The sequence below is a fragment of the Durio zibethinus genome, chromosome 24, assembly GCF_047325235.1.
Source record: "Durio zibethinus cultivar Kanyao isolate XHJ-2024 chromosome 24, ASM4732523v1, whole genome shotgun sequence".
NCBI classification, from domain to species: domain Eukaryota; kingdom Viridiplantae; phylum Streptophyta; class Magnoliopsida; order Malvales; family Malvaceae; genus Durio; species Durio zibethinus.
Window position 1 is genome coordinate 17,781,660 of NC_143185.1, and position 15,328 is coordinate 17,796,987.

Genomic DNA, 15,328 nt, shown 5'->3' on the forward strand with positions numbered 1-15,328 from the left:
CGAGGGGCTGGTCTGGCCCAAAAAAAAAAAAGAGGGAATGGGGAAACGAGTGAGAGTGAAACGAGGTCGTTTTGGGATTTAATGAGGGGAAAATGTGCGTTTGGAAAGGAATGCCACACACTAAATATTTTTTCTTTCTTTGAGATAGTGGAACTAAACAGTTACGTTGCATATAATTAGTGTGATATTTTCCTGCCATGTAGTGTAGTGTGACCATCAAAATGTCAACAAATGCGCGAAATTTTATGATGTAGGTTGAAAGTACAATCGATAATATTTTAGATGTACGGTTACAAAGTTTATGGGTTGAATTTGGTCGAAGAAGAAGACAAAGGAAACGCACTTGTGCTTCAATTTGTGATGTGCTTGATTCAATATGCGTTTGAAGCCCAAAACCACCAGACCAGCACTCGATACCAGCTCACGTCATCCTGCTGGCCCATGAAAGCAATTTGAGAAGTTATAGGCCCTGGCCGGATCCCATTTAAGTGGACCTGTTCCAGTCTTTTGTTAATTTGCTGGGTGACTTGGAGCCTGGAGGCCTAGCTAGAATCAAGCTTTGATTAGTGAGAGGGGGGCCAGTGGGCTGTCCTACTCTCTTGCGTAGTTAGTATTTACAGCCAGCATTTTCTCTTGAGATTTACTTGCTTTTTCTTTTTTTCTTTTTTTACTTCTGCCTTTTTGGGGCCAAGATGGGGGTCGATTTGAAGGGTGGTGCTAGTTGCAGGACATGGTTACCATGTCCGGTAAGAATTGCATTGGTCAGCATCACTTAATATAAAGAAAAATTGAAGGAACAGACAAAAGTATCTGCAAATTGTACCTCACATCAGTTCTCGATCAATCATCCAACCAAGTTATACTACTTTTTTCTCTCCATTTTTTTTTTTCACGTCTAGTTACTTTTACTCTGTTTCCTACATTTGAAAAATCATCCAATCATTCAAAAAGGTGATTTTTCTTAAAATTTCCACCAAAATAACAATGATAAAAGTGTTAGTGGTAATTATAATTGATAATAGTTTTATTTTAAATATATTTTAAATTTAAAAATAAATAATTTCAATCCATGCAAGCCTGAAATTTTCACTTTTAAAGTTTGTAAATCAAGCTTTTGTGAGTGTTTTTCTTTGTTTAAGAAAAAATTTATATAAATTCTTTTATGTACGGAAGGTTTGGGATTGCATGACAAAAATATATAAGAATCTAAAGGAAACAAGTAAAAAAATGCAAAATTTTTTATAGTTATGTATTTATGTTTTTTTTTTTTACAGTTTAAAGATTTTAATTAGTTCAATTTTAAAAAATGACATAAGCAATATGTCAATTAATTATGAAACTATTAACCCAAATTATTAGTATATATATTTTAAAGTTTTATATTTTAAAGTTTTCTTTTTGGTTTGTGAAAATTAATAAATAAATTAAATTTGATAATACATAAAATGAAAAAAAAAAAAAAAGGAGTGCTAGTATTTTCACAGTTTTAAAATAAACCCTATAATTTTATGATATGTGAGTTGTGGCTCCATCTCTCCACAAACTTTCAATTTCAAATCCATTCCTTGTGGAATCCCATTTGCAGCAATTAAAGGCGAAAAGATGGTACAAGGAGAACGAAAAGCTCCCTGCTTCGCTAAAAAGGTGTTTCCTTTTTTCCCTGACCAAAGCAGTAAGTCTTCTCTTTTCACGCTTTTATCTTGCACAACCCACAACCCAAAGCCACATTCTTCTCTTCTTTCTCAACCTTCATTGGTGTTTCCTTTTTTCCCTGACCGAAGCAGTGAGTCTTCTCTTTTCACGCTTTTATCTCACACAACCCAAAACGCAAAGCCACATTCTTCTCTTCTTTCTCAACCTTCATTGGTGGCTTTTTCACAAGCTCGGAAACAAAAATACCCCACTGGCACCGAACCCAACACCCCAAAACTCACTCACCAAAACTGGTAAGTAAACATGAAATAAATATCCCTTCAAGCCAATCATTTTTTTCTTCCCCTTCTTTCACCTTCCTTTTATCATCTTCATAAACTTAGTTTGGCTTTTTGATTTTTTTTGTTGGTTTCTTTGTTTTGGATATCAAGTTGGGTTTTTCATTTCATTTATTCTCTTTTTTTTAGGGTTTTGTTTCTTAACGCTTCACACTAAATTTGGCAAAATGCCGCCATTTTTAACCCAGACTTGTCCCCTTCTTACCCTTCCTTTTTTCTCTTTTTAAAGTTTTAACTGACTCTATTTATAGAAACTTTTCTTTGTTTTTTTTGTTGTTGGTGTTTTAAGTTTTACTAGATTAAATGTGGGTTATTCCCTAAATAGAAGTTGATCGGAGAAGTACTCTTAAAAGGAAGACAACTTTTCTTTTTTGGTGATTTTACTTAGGAAAAAACGAGGTAGAGAAAAGAAGAACACTGAACAAGAAGTAAAAGAATGGCAAGAGAGAAGATTCAGATCAAGAAAATTGATAACGCTACAGCTAGACAGGTGACTTTTTCCAAAAGGAGAAGAGGGTTGTTTAAGAAAGCTGAGGAGCTCTCCATTCTTTGTGATGCGGATGTTGCTCTTATTATTTTTACATCTACCGGCAAGCTCTTTGAGTATGCTAGCTCAAGGTAACTTCTTTCTCTTTATTTCTCTCTTTTTAAACACTTATTTTTTGTACTTTTTTATGTATGAAAATCATCTTATAGTTGTAAAATTATAGTCTTTTGAGTGGGAAAAGGGACAAAGTTTTGAAAAAATGAGGAGCTCTTTTTTTTTTTTTTTTCTATTTGCTTTGCCAAGATCTTTGACAAGAGGAAGTTTGTTCGTACTTCTATATTTTTTGGGTTTTTTATTTAAACAAAAACATGGAATTGTGATGGAAGAATGAAAAGGGTTTTTAAATATTGGGATATGGAAGACAAGTGTATAATGTATATATAGGTCAGATATTTTGTTGTTTGTGTTGGAATTCTAAATGGAAATCTCAGAAATCAATGCGAAATTGGTTTATAGTGTATTTTTACCTGTTTATGTGGATCTATATATATATATATATATATATATATATATATATATATGGTACTGTACTGGAAGAAGATAAGCTGAATTTACGGTGGTGTTGGTTTAGAGACTGTAATGATTCAGGTTCAGACTTTTTTTGTTTATCCATCATCTATGTGGTTTACTCCTTGGTGTTATTTGTTTTTTTGGGCCCTTTTTTACCCTTTGACGTTATTTGGTTTGTTTTGTCAGAACTGTATAGCGTTCTTCTTCTTCCATAAAATAACACTTTGGTTTGTCTGAGTCTTTTCCTTACATTTTCTTATTTCTGAAACTGTTGGATTCCTTTCTCTGGTTCTCACGTGAACAACGTTGCTCTCTCAAGGACTGAAACACGCAATATTTTCACCTGAAATTTTAGTTGGAACCACCTATACTGTACCTTGACAATAATACTCTATATGTTTTGAGAGAAAAGTCGATCATCTAAGTTAACCATATATATATATATATATATATATGTATATATATATAGATATTGTGGTAATGATGTCCGCTAATAGGCAATAGCTCTTAGAGGGACCAGCAATTAGAAAAAGTGGGAAGTTCTATTTGGGATGCTATGGTTTTGTGATTGAAATCCCTTAGTACTGTGGAATATTGTAAACCAATCTTGAACAGCTTTTTGATATATAATTTACAGAATTTAGCTTCGCTTTTTGCGGTTCTTTACACGTTTCCTGCAGCCCTCTCTCTCTTTATGGTCCAAGGAGATCCATGACTGTGACTGAACTGGTTTTGGTGGACCATTATTTTGTTTGGGAATCGTCGGTTCTCAATTAGTGGATGATTCGACGTCAGCCTTTTAGTGCCAGTATTGCTTTTGGCTCATCCTTAAATCACTTTCTTTTGGCTGATGGTCAGAAAGCTAGAAGCGTTTGGTAAAAAAATATACTCAATTTTGGCTGCATTGCTTAAGATTTTGTCAGGAAATGTTCAAATACGGTGGAAGGAAGAATAAACTGACTTCCATTGGTGAAAAATAATTGAAAGATGACAACTGGCCTTCATTAAACGTTTGGGCCTTTATAAGTTTAAAGAAAAAATTTAGCTAAAGTTTCATTGTTTGTCTCAAAATTTGATGTATATATTGAACCAAAAGAAAAGTTGGGCCTAATCGTGAAATGAAGAAAATGATCATTGAAGAAATATTGAGATGAACTCCCACCATTAATGAACAAATGAACCGTATATCATTGACCTGATATTTTAAATTGTCGATTTGACCAATAAGTAGGATCTTATTAATCTCATCATCCAGTTGAAGGCTTGGTTCTGTGGAAAATAACTTAAACAAGCTAACGGTTGATTTACAAAGCTATGCTGGATATGAGCCTATGTTCACTGAGATGGACATTGTTGCCTACTGCATTCATATTTTTTGTACTGCCGGGAGAACTTAATTATAATTTGTTTCTATGTTAACGTCCAATTGTGGTTTAGAGTTAAGATGATTTTTTGTTTATTTTTGTGCCGGGCTCTCGGATATCTTGCATTTTATTTGTGTCTATTTATTTAACTTGGGTGGTTATGCTACTTTTCCATCTCCAATAAAGATAAAAATCTTCATTCATTTTCATTTTACGTTCATGTTCTACTTGTGATACAGAAAGCTATAGGCAATTGATTTGGTCGTTGATTTGTTAAATTTTCTTGCCAAGGGCCAGCTTTATGTTTGTGGTAGAGCAAGGGTAGATTTTCTAAATTGAATCTTAATGTATGCTGTTCTATTTTTCTTCCTCCTTTTCTTTCTCGCGGTCCCTCCCTCCCTCAAGAAGTAACAGTATCATTGTTTAAAATTGCATGTTCTTGTCTAGAACTGTGAAAGTTTTCGGGATGTAACTATGATGGTTTCATTTTTTTTTTAAGATGCTAATTAGGATTGTTGGCATTGTTATGGATTAGCCATATCGTTGCCATTTTTGAGTATATTTTGTTTGTAGAAACTAGTTGAATATTTGATGATTTACTGTTTTGTATTAAACTTGCAAAGCATCTTGTACCCTTATCACTTTATCGGATTTAACCGTTAACATATAGACAATGCATGTAAAGATGCATACTAGACATCATAGATTAAATAATGCTAATTTAGTAATAGAAATAGGTAATATTTCCAGTAGAAGATGCATTAGGCGATGAATTCATTGTATGGCTTGTATTACATCTGATTGCATAATGTGGCTATGTTGTTGAAACCTTGTTTAGTTATCTACAAAGTTGATTAATTGAGGTAATTGTTTTTGTTGATAATGACTTCTTTTATCTTCTATTTATATTTGAATGATTTTGCCATATGTTTTTTTACATTGGGTTAACTTTGCATGCATTTTCTGTGTAAAATACTGATTGAGTTGTTATGTTTTGTTTTGACTTGTCCTGTTAAACGAAGAATAGCCATCATTGGATGTTGTTACATGTTGTAGCTTTAACTGTCTTGGGTTTATCTTGGTGAGCAAAAACCAAATGTTGCTGCCAACCTAATTCTCTTATATCAAAGCATGAAATAGAACACTGAAACAAACTATGTATTATTGTTATCAGAAATTTTCAGTATACTATATTTTTCCAAATTATCTCATATGAAAGCATTCTATAGGTTGATATCAGAGACCTGATAGTTTTTTCTTTAACTTGAAGCATGAAGGAGATACTAGAAAGGCACAATTTGCGCTCAAAGAATCTTGAGAAGCTGGAACAACAACCTCTTGAGTTGCAGGTTAGTTGTTTTGTTTCCTCTCTTCCCATCTTGTTCTTACACGATCAGTAGTTAATCAATAATTGGCAGGAAAGTTACTTGGGGGATCTACGACTTGTAGAGTTGTAGTTGTAAGTTTAACTGATAAGCCTCTTCTTTTACGTGAAAGAATCACATAACATACCGGATAAGGAGTTTTGGAATTGATTTTGGTTTCTGACTTCAGAAAAGTACAACATATATATATATAGTTTAATAATCTTGGCTTGTTATAAACATTGAGCGGGGTATTTTATTCCATTAGGATCAAATATATGCATTGATTTTGTTGTAAATTTATAACCAAACTATTTCAAGGAAATCCTGAAAGAAATTGCATGTTTTGGTTTTTCCTACTCAAGGAGCAGCCATTTACATGTAGGGCCTATTGTTTGAATAAAATCCTATTATTTTCTCCATTAAATTATCTACAAAGTCCCGTTACTTTTTTTTACGAGTGATTAGAGACTTTGTCCTTCCTTTTCCTAATCAATATGTTTAAGCATATTGCCGTAGCTTGTAGAGAACAGCAACCTCTCCATGCTGACTATGGAAGTAGCAGAGAAAAGTCATCAACTAAGGTATACATTTATTTTGCTTCTTATTAGTTTGTTCAAATTATGTATATGGATATACTGTGATTTTGCCCAAAACAGGCAAATGAGGGGTGAGGAACTCCAAGGATTAAATTTTGAAGAACTAGAACAGCTGGAAAAGTCTCTGGAAGCTGGGTTGAGCCGCGTGATAGAGAAAAAGGTTTATGCGTTTTTAGTTCTGCAACTTTTGTCATGTAGAAGGTTTTAGGCAATTCATTTGTGATTTCTACAGATCTTAAATTATTGTTTCCTTAATGTATTTCAGGGTCAAAGGATTAAGAATGAAATCGATGACCTTCAAAGAAAGGTCAGTACATTGTAATATACATCCTATATATACATATAGCATGGCTTAGTAGCTGTCAGCATGAAATTAGAATACCGCAAACATATTGGCCTAATCAATTATATACTAATGCTTAGGAAAAAGTTCAGTTTGCAGGAGGACAAATTTATATTTACGTGTTCGTATATTCATGTGTTCTTGTATAAATACTTTCCTTTACAGCGGAGATGTATAGGAAGATGAACTAGATTCTTGTAAGTACAAACAAATAGACAGTTTGCTGATCTACACATTGAAAGATCCAAGTTTGCCAATTTTAGGTGCATGGAGACAGTTTACACCTATAATGGAACTTGCAATATCCAATAAAAATCCTTTTATTGACTACGGAGTAAAATACCCTGAACATTGGCGAACATGTTATTCTCATGAAGTTTTAGAAGTATGAGATAGATGATGTTTCACTTAAATGCCTTTTAGCTATATTTCAGCAATTTCTGTCTCTAAACATGCAGGGAATGCAATTGTTGGAGGAAAATGAACGATTGAAGCTGCAAGTATAGTTTTTTCTCCTACTCTTTTATGCTTCTATACTTGTTAGTAGCTACAACCATTCATCACTGAAGATGTTGCAGATTTCTAATGGCCAACCACAAGTCGCTGGTGATTCAGAGAATATGTTTTGTGAGGAAGGTCAGTCATCGGAGTCTGTGACCAACGTTTGCACCTCTAAGGGTACTCCACACGACCATGAAAGCTCCGATACATCCTTGAAGCTAGGGTAAGTAGCATTGCACCGGCACACATGCACGAACAAATACTATATTTACTGTTAAAGCAATGGCCAAATCCATTCTTTATTTTCTTTTTCAAAACAGTTTGCGTTGATCTTTTGCAGGCTACCATATTCGGGTTAATTAGAAAGGCTTGAGGAGATCAACTTACTCTTAATGAAGTGCAAACCTAACCCCTCCACGTTTGTAGGTACAATAGCTTTATGTGTGACTTTGAGAGATCAAAATTGGAAATTTGATACAGGACCTAAGCACACAATCTTCTCAGTTGCCTGAATATTAAAGCAACTCATGCAATATCTTAGCTTTACCAAGGCACTCGTTTAGTTCGTCTGTTAAGCCTCTATGTATAGTACCGTGGCATTGACACTTGATAACTAAAGGGAAGATATATTTATGAATGTAATGTATATGTATGGATGATTACTTTTATGTTTTAAAAATGTTAGAACTAATATATGCTTGGATGGTTTTGGCTATTTTGATTCATTTTTATAGGTATACTAGCTTTTATCCGGACAATGTATGGGATTTTAAATTAAATTTTGCGTAATTTTAAATTTATTTTTTAATTATTTATCTAATATATAATCATATATTTATAAATGATAAATTATAATTAAATGATAGTTTATATATAATATATTATAAATGATATTGTTCATCTAAAAAAAGATTAAATTTTTAATTTTTGTAAATTTTCAAAAATTATAAAAAAAAATTTTCATTAAAAAATATTTTCTTCCATTTATTTGCTAAATATTAAAAATTTTGTTATCATTTTTTTTTTGTTTGATAAAAATAAGAATCAATATTTAAATAGTTAAAATTAATAATTGTTTATATCATAATGTTGATTAGGTGGGATATATATATATATAACAACAAATCATAATTATTAATTTTGTTATAATCATTTGCTTTTTATTAGTTTTTATTTTTGACATACTTCAAGTAATTATTATACAAAAAATATTTTCGTATATGTGAACAAAATAAAGTCATTTTTTAGATAAAAAGGAAACAATAAATTTTTATGTTATGCTTAAAAAAAATTAAAATATTTTTTTTTATTTTTAATCATTTTTAATATAATTGATAGTATTTTTTGAGTTAGATGTAGTTGTGATCATCATTCTTTTTAAATCATTTATTGTATTGTAGACAAAAAAATTCAATAATAAAAAATATAACAAAAAGAAATAGAGAATTAAATTTATATATTAATTTGTCATGATTAAATATATATAATAATAAAAGTAAATATGTTAATAAATTAACAGATAATAAAAATATTGAAGAAACGAATAAAACAACAAAATATATAATACAAAAAGTTAATTATAATTAATCTAAGCAAAATTTAAAAAAAAGTTATAAACTAAAAAAAACAAATAAATTAATCAAATATATAATATAAATATATTTGAATTAAAACATAAATAAAATATTATATTTGTTTTCAAAGGAAAACATATTTTTATCTAATTTTTTTTATCAATTTTCAAATGTCTCATATTTCATATAAAGATGTAAACTTTAATTACTTTAAAAATACATGCTTTCTAGTCAATAATTCATTAACTTATCTAAAAGTATTAAATTTAAATAATTTATTAAATAATTTTTAATTTTGATATATTTTGATTTGAATTTAAATAATTATCTAAAAATATTAAATTTAAATAATTTATTAAATATAATTATTTGACAAAAAATAAAATTTTATTAAAAATATATATATTTGGAGCTGCTATTAATTTTTTTAAAAAAAGATAAATTATGATTTAATATATTTGAATTCAAATATTATTCAAAAATTTCATTCTTAGATAGATATTGATTTCAATTTAAATAATTATCCAAAATATTTAATTTAAATAATTTATTAAAAATTTTATTTGATAAATAAAATAATATAAATATTATCCTATAGGTTATTAAAAAAATTATCCACCTAGATATCTACATAAATAATTTTGATCATGTAATTTTATATGTTGTAATATAATATATATATACATATATATATATATATACATATATTAGATTCAGTTCAAATTTTGTTAGTTTGTGTTGATTTAAAATTTAATTTAAATTAATTAATTAATAAAATTGTAGAAATATCGGATTAAATAATATTGCTTGTATAATAATAAAAGAATTAATGAGATTATTTTATTTTGGAGTTTGTTGTGGAGTTTGACTATATGATATTCACACTGAAAAACTATTATTATTTTTTGTTTCGATTTGCACAAGGAGTTACGGGTTTTTTTATTTTCAATTTTTTTTATAGCAAAAATCGTATATGAATAAAAATTTATTAGATAATGTTAAAAGAGAATAATTTATTTGTTATGTGAAATTAGAGTTGAATTTTTTTTACATTTGTTTTCGGCAATTTTTTTAATGTATTATTTTTTGCTTTTTTATTCTATTTTTAATATCAAAAATCAAATTGCAAAAGAAAATCTCTATTAATGCAAAAATTAAAATCCAAAAAAAAAAAGTATCTTTTAATACCAAAATCAAATTTCAAAAAAGAAAAAAGAAAAAAGTTTAGATCGAATTTATCAAACAAAATTAAATTCAAAATAAAAATTTCTTATTTGTTTTATCTATTATTTTTTAAAACATTATCAGATTTATCTTTTTTTTAATTTTATTTTCAAAAATATTAAAAAAATACTTTAAAGAATATATATTCTTAACATTTTTTGCATGCCACCGTTATACACAACATCGACCGATTTGTAACGTAATTGTCTGTTGCATAGAGACAATTCTTACAGCGACGAATTCAATATTTTTTTGAGAATGTTACTTATAATATATATCTTAAAAGTTATCAATAAATTTATTAATTTTATTAACGGAAGGAATATTAAAAAAAAAAATTTATTTTTCAATCTTTGAGATGTTCATAAATACTCTAAATGCTTGTAGTCTATATATACCTAACTTAACTTGATTTGCGCTTCATTTGAATGACTGATATTAAAAATTTTTACTACATCGTGTTGTTTCAAGACTGAATTTTTTTTCACTGATCATTTAAATAAAGGAGGCCGATTTCTCTGGAATCCCTAATAATTAATTGTTTAGACTTAACAAGACTTCCCCGTCTATGGGGCTAAATTCGTGTTACTCACAAGGAAACGAAACACGTAATATACTCTAAGAAGGAAAACCAATGGGTTTGGGTTTGCTTGTTCCCAACTCGAATCCATTATAGTTCTGACTTTTTGACTCAGAAAACTCATTTGGATCGAACTACATTCCGACCAAATGGTTTAAATTTACTAATCGCTGTTAAACTGACTTTGCTGTTATCAGATCATAATAAAACACAAAGTCGTTAAATTTTCCATCATATGCCGTTCTTATATTACAGCAGATAATTCCAAAGGAACACATTCTCTATGTTGACTGGATGTCAACAAATTTACCTTGGTTTTTATTCGAAGCATTATCATAATGTCTCTGATCATGTTTTTATGATCTTAATTTTTACACAATAATAATAATAATAATAATAATAATAATAATAATAATAATAATAATCTTGGTCGTCTTAAGGCTAAAAGTACATTTAAGGTCATTTTGTGTTTGGATCAAGGGAAAAAAATCCTTGTTAAATGCTTAAAGCACAATGTTACAAGTCCTAGATTTGATTATTCATGTATTTATTATTTATTTATTTTGTGTTAAACACATTTAAAATACAAAATATATTATATTATATCATAATTCGTGTCAATAATCAAATACAAGACTTTTTTTTTTTTTCCACTCATAATTTTTATATAAATTTTAAATTATTTTACTTTTATATCTTTTCTTTTTTTTTTATTATGTTTAAAATTATCAGATTTAATTGATATTACTCTGGTACAAAACCCAACAATACTTGGGCTTGCAAAATCTAGTGCTCATACAGGCTTGACAACAAACAAGGCCACTGAAGCAAGCTCAGGCTGAAGTGCTGAACCATACCAAAATTTCGACCCAGCTCCTATGTTGATTCCCATTTTGATTTAGAGAGGAAGAGTTGACAAGGAATTTATGAAACTAGAGGTCCAAGGATTCCAAACCACCAAGCTTACCAACAATTTGGTACTTGATCTTGCATCTACGCGATTATATTGGAGGAGAAAGGCTGATCGTGGAACATTTTAGCCAAAAGCAATAATGAAAACAAACAATGAAGTGATACATGCACAAGGTTCTGATAAATACTGAACATAAAGTTACAAATCTTGACTCCAAGTTACTCCCTTTTCGATTTGGAAAGAGCTCTCTTCCTCCGCCCAAGCATATAACTGTACATGTGAGGACTACCTGCAACAAATTATACCATTCAGTGAAGTGGCGGCCAATTGTTGTCAACAAGCCAACTAATCAAGCTGGGAAAATATGTTAAAAAGAGGAATGTTTAGTTCATACCTGGGACATAGATTCCAAGGGCAAGAATTGCACCATAGAAGTAATCAAAAGAGAAATTCCACTTGTTTGGCATTCTTATGCAATGCTTCTCAGAAGCCTGCAGATGCACTAGTTTATTCAATGAATATATAACAAGCATATGCTTTTACCACTTTTATTGGAATGAAATGCTTGGGAGGGGGATAAAAACATTTTGGATGAGTTAAAAAAAATAATAATAAACAGTAGTTAGCATCAGAATGCCCATCCTTTTGTTTTACCAACCTTCTAAGAAAAAAAAAAAAAAGGTGGGGCGAGGGGAGTTTAAGAAAATAGTGGTTGTATCAGAACATCCATCCTTTGCTCTTCAAAACTTTTTCATCTTTCCTATTTATGTAGAGGTTAAATTCAGCATGTAAACAGATTCAATTTGTATAAAGATAATTGCTATGTTTAAACATATTAAACAATAGTTTGTAACACTGGAACGTGTGTCTATTCTACACAGGCAAAGATTTATTTCTGTCCATGGAGAATCAACCATTCTAAGTGTATTTGCACTCATTAGAAAGTAAAACAAGACCTGAACAGTAACAAAAAAATATTTGGTAACCTTTGACAGAGAAACTCCGTTTTAATTTAATATATCATAAATTTAGCTGGATCATAGGGCTGGTGAAGTGGTGTAGAACACATAAGCAGACTTCCAGTGTGATAATCATTGATACATTACCTTAATATATGGTAGGGCAAAATATATCAGACCAACTTCACTGCTGATGCCAGTTGGATACAAAACTAAAAAGGTGCTATACCTGCATGGAAAAATTGAGTATTAGCAGAATGACCACAAAGGATTCAACCACTTTGTTTCCAGTTAACGAGAACAAAACACATGTATTATATACCTAAGCCACAAATGCCATGAAGGTGCAAAACCAAAGGCCTCCTTCATGCCAAAGAAAGAGTAGCGAATAATCTGTAATTACAGAAAATTTATGAAAAAATCAGGATGATATCAACGTCCATAAAAGAAATGACCTTCGCAGGTGGTACTCTTGGAGAACAATATTACTAGGATTTTTCATCATTCATGTCAGCAAATGATGGCATGATCAGAAAAATAAAACAATAAAGACAAGCATCAATACCTAGTTCTAAACACAATATAGACATAAATGCAAATGCTTAAGAATCAAACGATATATATTCCTCGCTTCAGCAAATGTAAAATCATGAATTTGGAAAACAAGTTGCCAATCCCTGTTAGAAATAGCAGTCTCAAGTTATCAACTTAACCAAACAATATGCTCCAAACATTGAAAAAAAAAGAGATTACAAGTGGGAAAGCCATTTCTATATTACACTTTGAGCAATACCAATAAGACCTCAAATCCAACAAACACATCGATCAACTAATGCAGAGTAATATTTTCATTCAGTTTCAACTCGCGATCGTACCAATTACAGCTGCTAATTTTAACTACAAATTTGAAAAAATAAAGGGAAAAGCAGAATTCAATTAATTTTACCTCTGTAATGGACCAACTGATGACCAACGAGGTAACAAGAATGTGGGTCCGAATCTGCCAATCACGATCATCATTTTAATTTTAACTAAAAATTAAGATAAAAGAAAAAAAGGAAAGATTTTATTGTTACCTCAGGAAAACTCCATAAAATTCCCCAAGTTAAATACACTCTTGATCCCATCTGTGGCAGACTTGATGATACTGGCGACCTAACCAAACCTTAAAAAATTAACCAAGACAAAATTCAAATTTCATTTTTAAATGAAAATCAAATTACATCAAGAATTATTATAAATTAAATAAAGAAGAAGAAGAGAAGAGCGCTCGCCTATTACACCGTGAAGAATCTGTTAAGTAAAAAAATAATAATAATAATTAATTTTATTTAATAAAGTTGGAAAAAATTTAGTGAAAATAAACAGAGGAGTGAAAAAAGAACCTCCAAAATGGCGGCGGATTGAGCAAGAAGGAGAGGCTTTTCAACGGCATTGTAGACATGTTCATGACCTGATTCTTTCAACGTCTTCAAAGCCAAAAATAGAACCTGAAACCTGAAAAACAAAACTAAAAAATTTCAAAAATTGAAGTTGAAAATTGGAAGATCAAAAAAAAAAAAAAAAAGGAGATCTGAGGTGAACATGCTTGCCAGCCAATGAAGACAGTCCAATTGTAGATAGAAAGGTAGTGGCGGCTAAGAACGGTAAAAGAGGAAGGCATGAAAAATAAATAAATAAATAAAAAGATTTGATTTGTTGGAAAAGGCTTGCAAGAGAGTAGAGCAATTATATAGGAATGGCGAGGAAGGAAACTGAAAGAACAAAAACCTAGAGGAGAGAAAACGGAGAAGAAATGGGTTATCGTCAAATGATGCAATTTTGTGAAAATATTTTGCGATTATCCTTACGACAAATAATAATTATTAAGAAGGAACTGAAATTGTTGAAAATGTTAACAACAAAATGAAGATGACCATTTGAGCCCTAGTTTTAGCATTGTGTAGATCGAGAGAAGAGAGAAGGAGGAAAACATGGAATGGAAGCAAAAAAAAAACCATACAATTCATCTAGAACTTAGAAAATACCGTTATGGCATGCAAAATTTAGAAAAGAACAGGCCAAATTATGTTAGTGATTTTTGTACTCTATGAAATTTTGGAATTTAATTACTCTCTTTTAATTCATAAAAATTTCATCTCTTTTATTATTTTATTTAAAAATTTCAATCCTATTATAAAATAGTATCAATTTATCATCATTAAAATTGATGATGTAGATTTTTACTCGTTGACATGTATGTTGATCAAGCTTACATGGTTGGGTTAAAGGGTTTATAATGCTAACATGTAAAAAATAATGCAATGTGGTAAAAAAAATCCAGCTTAGATTTTTTCATAATTTCTCTTAACAGAAAAAAAAAAAAAAACTTTTCTTTTAACAAAAACCCCAAACAATCGTAAATCACAATTTGACAAAAAACAAATCTCTAACCCCATTTCCTAACCGATTGAAATTCCAAATCCCTAACCCTATAACACCATTGAAACTTGAGCTGAAACCTTAAAAGTTGTTAATTGTAAACGAGAAAAGTTTCAAGAGTGAGAGGTAGTTTGAATGAATATCGTCTTTTATATTTGGGATTGGGTTTAGCTCATCTGAAACGTCTATAAAAGTTAGATGATTTTATTTGTTTAATGTGGTTTTAAGGTATTTGATTTAACTTGTTTTGGATTGGGATTGGATTTGGAAAGTAATTATTTTTTTTTGTTATGGATATGTTTAGATAATTAATTAAAATGAGTGAAATCTGTGACAAGTCAAAGAATAGTAAATTTATTTTTTAGTATTGAGTTATTTTATTGAAATTTAATATTGAATTTTCTTTTGAAAATTTTCATAACTTGAAGAATAAAAAAA

General features: G+C 29.9%; 2 protein-coding genes across 5 annotated transcripts; one reads left to right on the top strand and one right to left on the bottom strand.

Annotated features, from left to right (window-relative positions):
• Nucleotides 1–1,513: 1,513 nt before the first annotated feature.
• LOC111316142 (MADS-box protein SVP-like) lies at nucleotides 1,514–7,928 on the top strand. Of its 4 annotated transcripts, XM_089754020.1 has the most exons (9): nucleotides 1,514–1,672; nucleotides 2,380–2,609; nucleotides 5,683–5,761; nucleotides 6,296–6,360; nucleotides 6,436–6,535; nucleotides 6,641–6,682; nucleotides 7,177–7,218; nucleotides 7,297–7,442; nucleotides 7,560–7,928. In XM_089754020.1, the coding sequence occupies exons 2-9, from the start codon at nucleotides 2,428–2,430 to the stop codon at nucleotides 7,576–7,578; spliced, it is 675 nt and encodes a 224-aa protein (XP_089610146.1). In that variant the 5' UTR covers nucleotides 1,514–1,672; nucleotides 2,380–2,427; the 3' UTR covers nucleotides 7,579–7,928. The 4 variants fall into 4 exon arrangements, with proteins under 4 accessions (XP_089610146.1, XP_022773889.1, XP_022773890.1 ...); XM_022918154.2 differs by having other exon boundaries at nucleotides 1,523–1,672; nucleotides 6,296–6,535; XM_022918155.2 differs by having other exon boundaries at nucleotides 1,526–1,644; nucleotides 6,296–6,535.
• Nucleotides 7,929–11,461: 3,533 nt separating this feature from the next.
• Nucleotides 11,462–14,509, bottom strand: LOC111316144 (very-long-chain (3R)-3-hydroxyacyl-CoA dehydratase PASTICCINO 2A-like). Its single transcript, XM_022918157.2, has 9 exons — nucleotides 14,062–14,509; nucleotides 13,855–13,966; nucleotides 13,744–13,762; nucleotides 13,546–13,634; nucleotides 13,416–13,469; nucleotides 12,792–12,862; nucleotides 12,617–12,698; nucleotides 11,905–12,001; nucleotides 11,462–11,799 (listed from the first exon to the last, which is right to left on the bottom strand). Exons 1-9 carry the CDS (start codon nucleotides 14,130–14,132, stop codon nucleotides 11,729–11,731), a joined length of 666 nt encoding a protein of 221 aa, XP_022773892.2. The 5' UTR covers nucleotides 14,133–14,509; the 3' UTR covers nucleotides 11,462–11,728.
• Nucleotides 14,510–15,328: the final 819 nt, after the last annotated feature.

Excerpts from the sequence above, each read along its gene's own strand:
- LOC111316142 (XM_022918154.2), top strand. The coding sequence starts at position 2,428 with ATGGCAAGAGAGAAGATTCAGATCAAGAAAATTGATAACGCTACAGCT. Across the intron at positions 6,683-7,176 it reads TCGATGACCTTCAAAGAAAG|GGAATGCAATTGTTGGAGGA; the intron begins GTCAGTACATTG and ends CTAAACATGCAG. Across the intron at positions 7,219-7,296 it reads ATGAACGATTGAAGCTGCAA|ATTTCTAATGGCCAACCACA; the intron begins GTATAGTTTTTT and ends AAGATGTTGCAG.
- LOC111316144 (XM_022918157.2), bottom strand. The coding sequence starts at position 14,132 with ATGCCTTCCTCTTTTACCGTTCTTAGCCGCCACTACCTTTCTATCTAC. Across the intron at positions 13,967-14,061 it reads TGGACTGTCTTCATTGGCTG|GTTTCAGGTTCTATTTTTGG; the intron begins GCAAGCATGTTC and ends TTTGTTTTTCAG. Across the intron at positions 13,470-13,545 it reads TTTTATGGAGTTTTCCTGAG|ATTCGGACCCACATTCTTGT; the intron begins GTAACAATAAAA and ends CGTGATTGGCAG.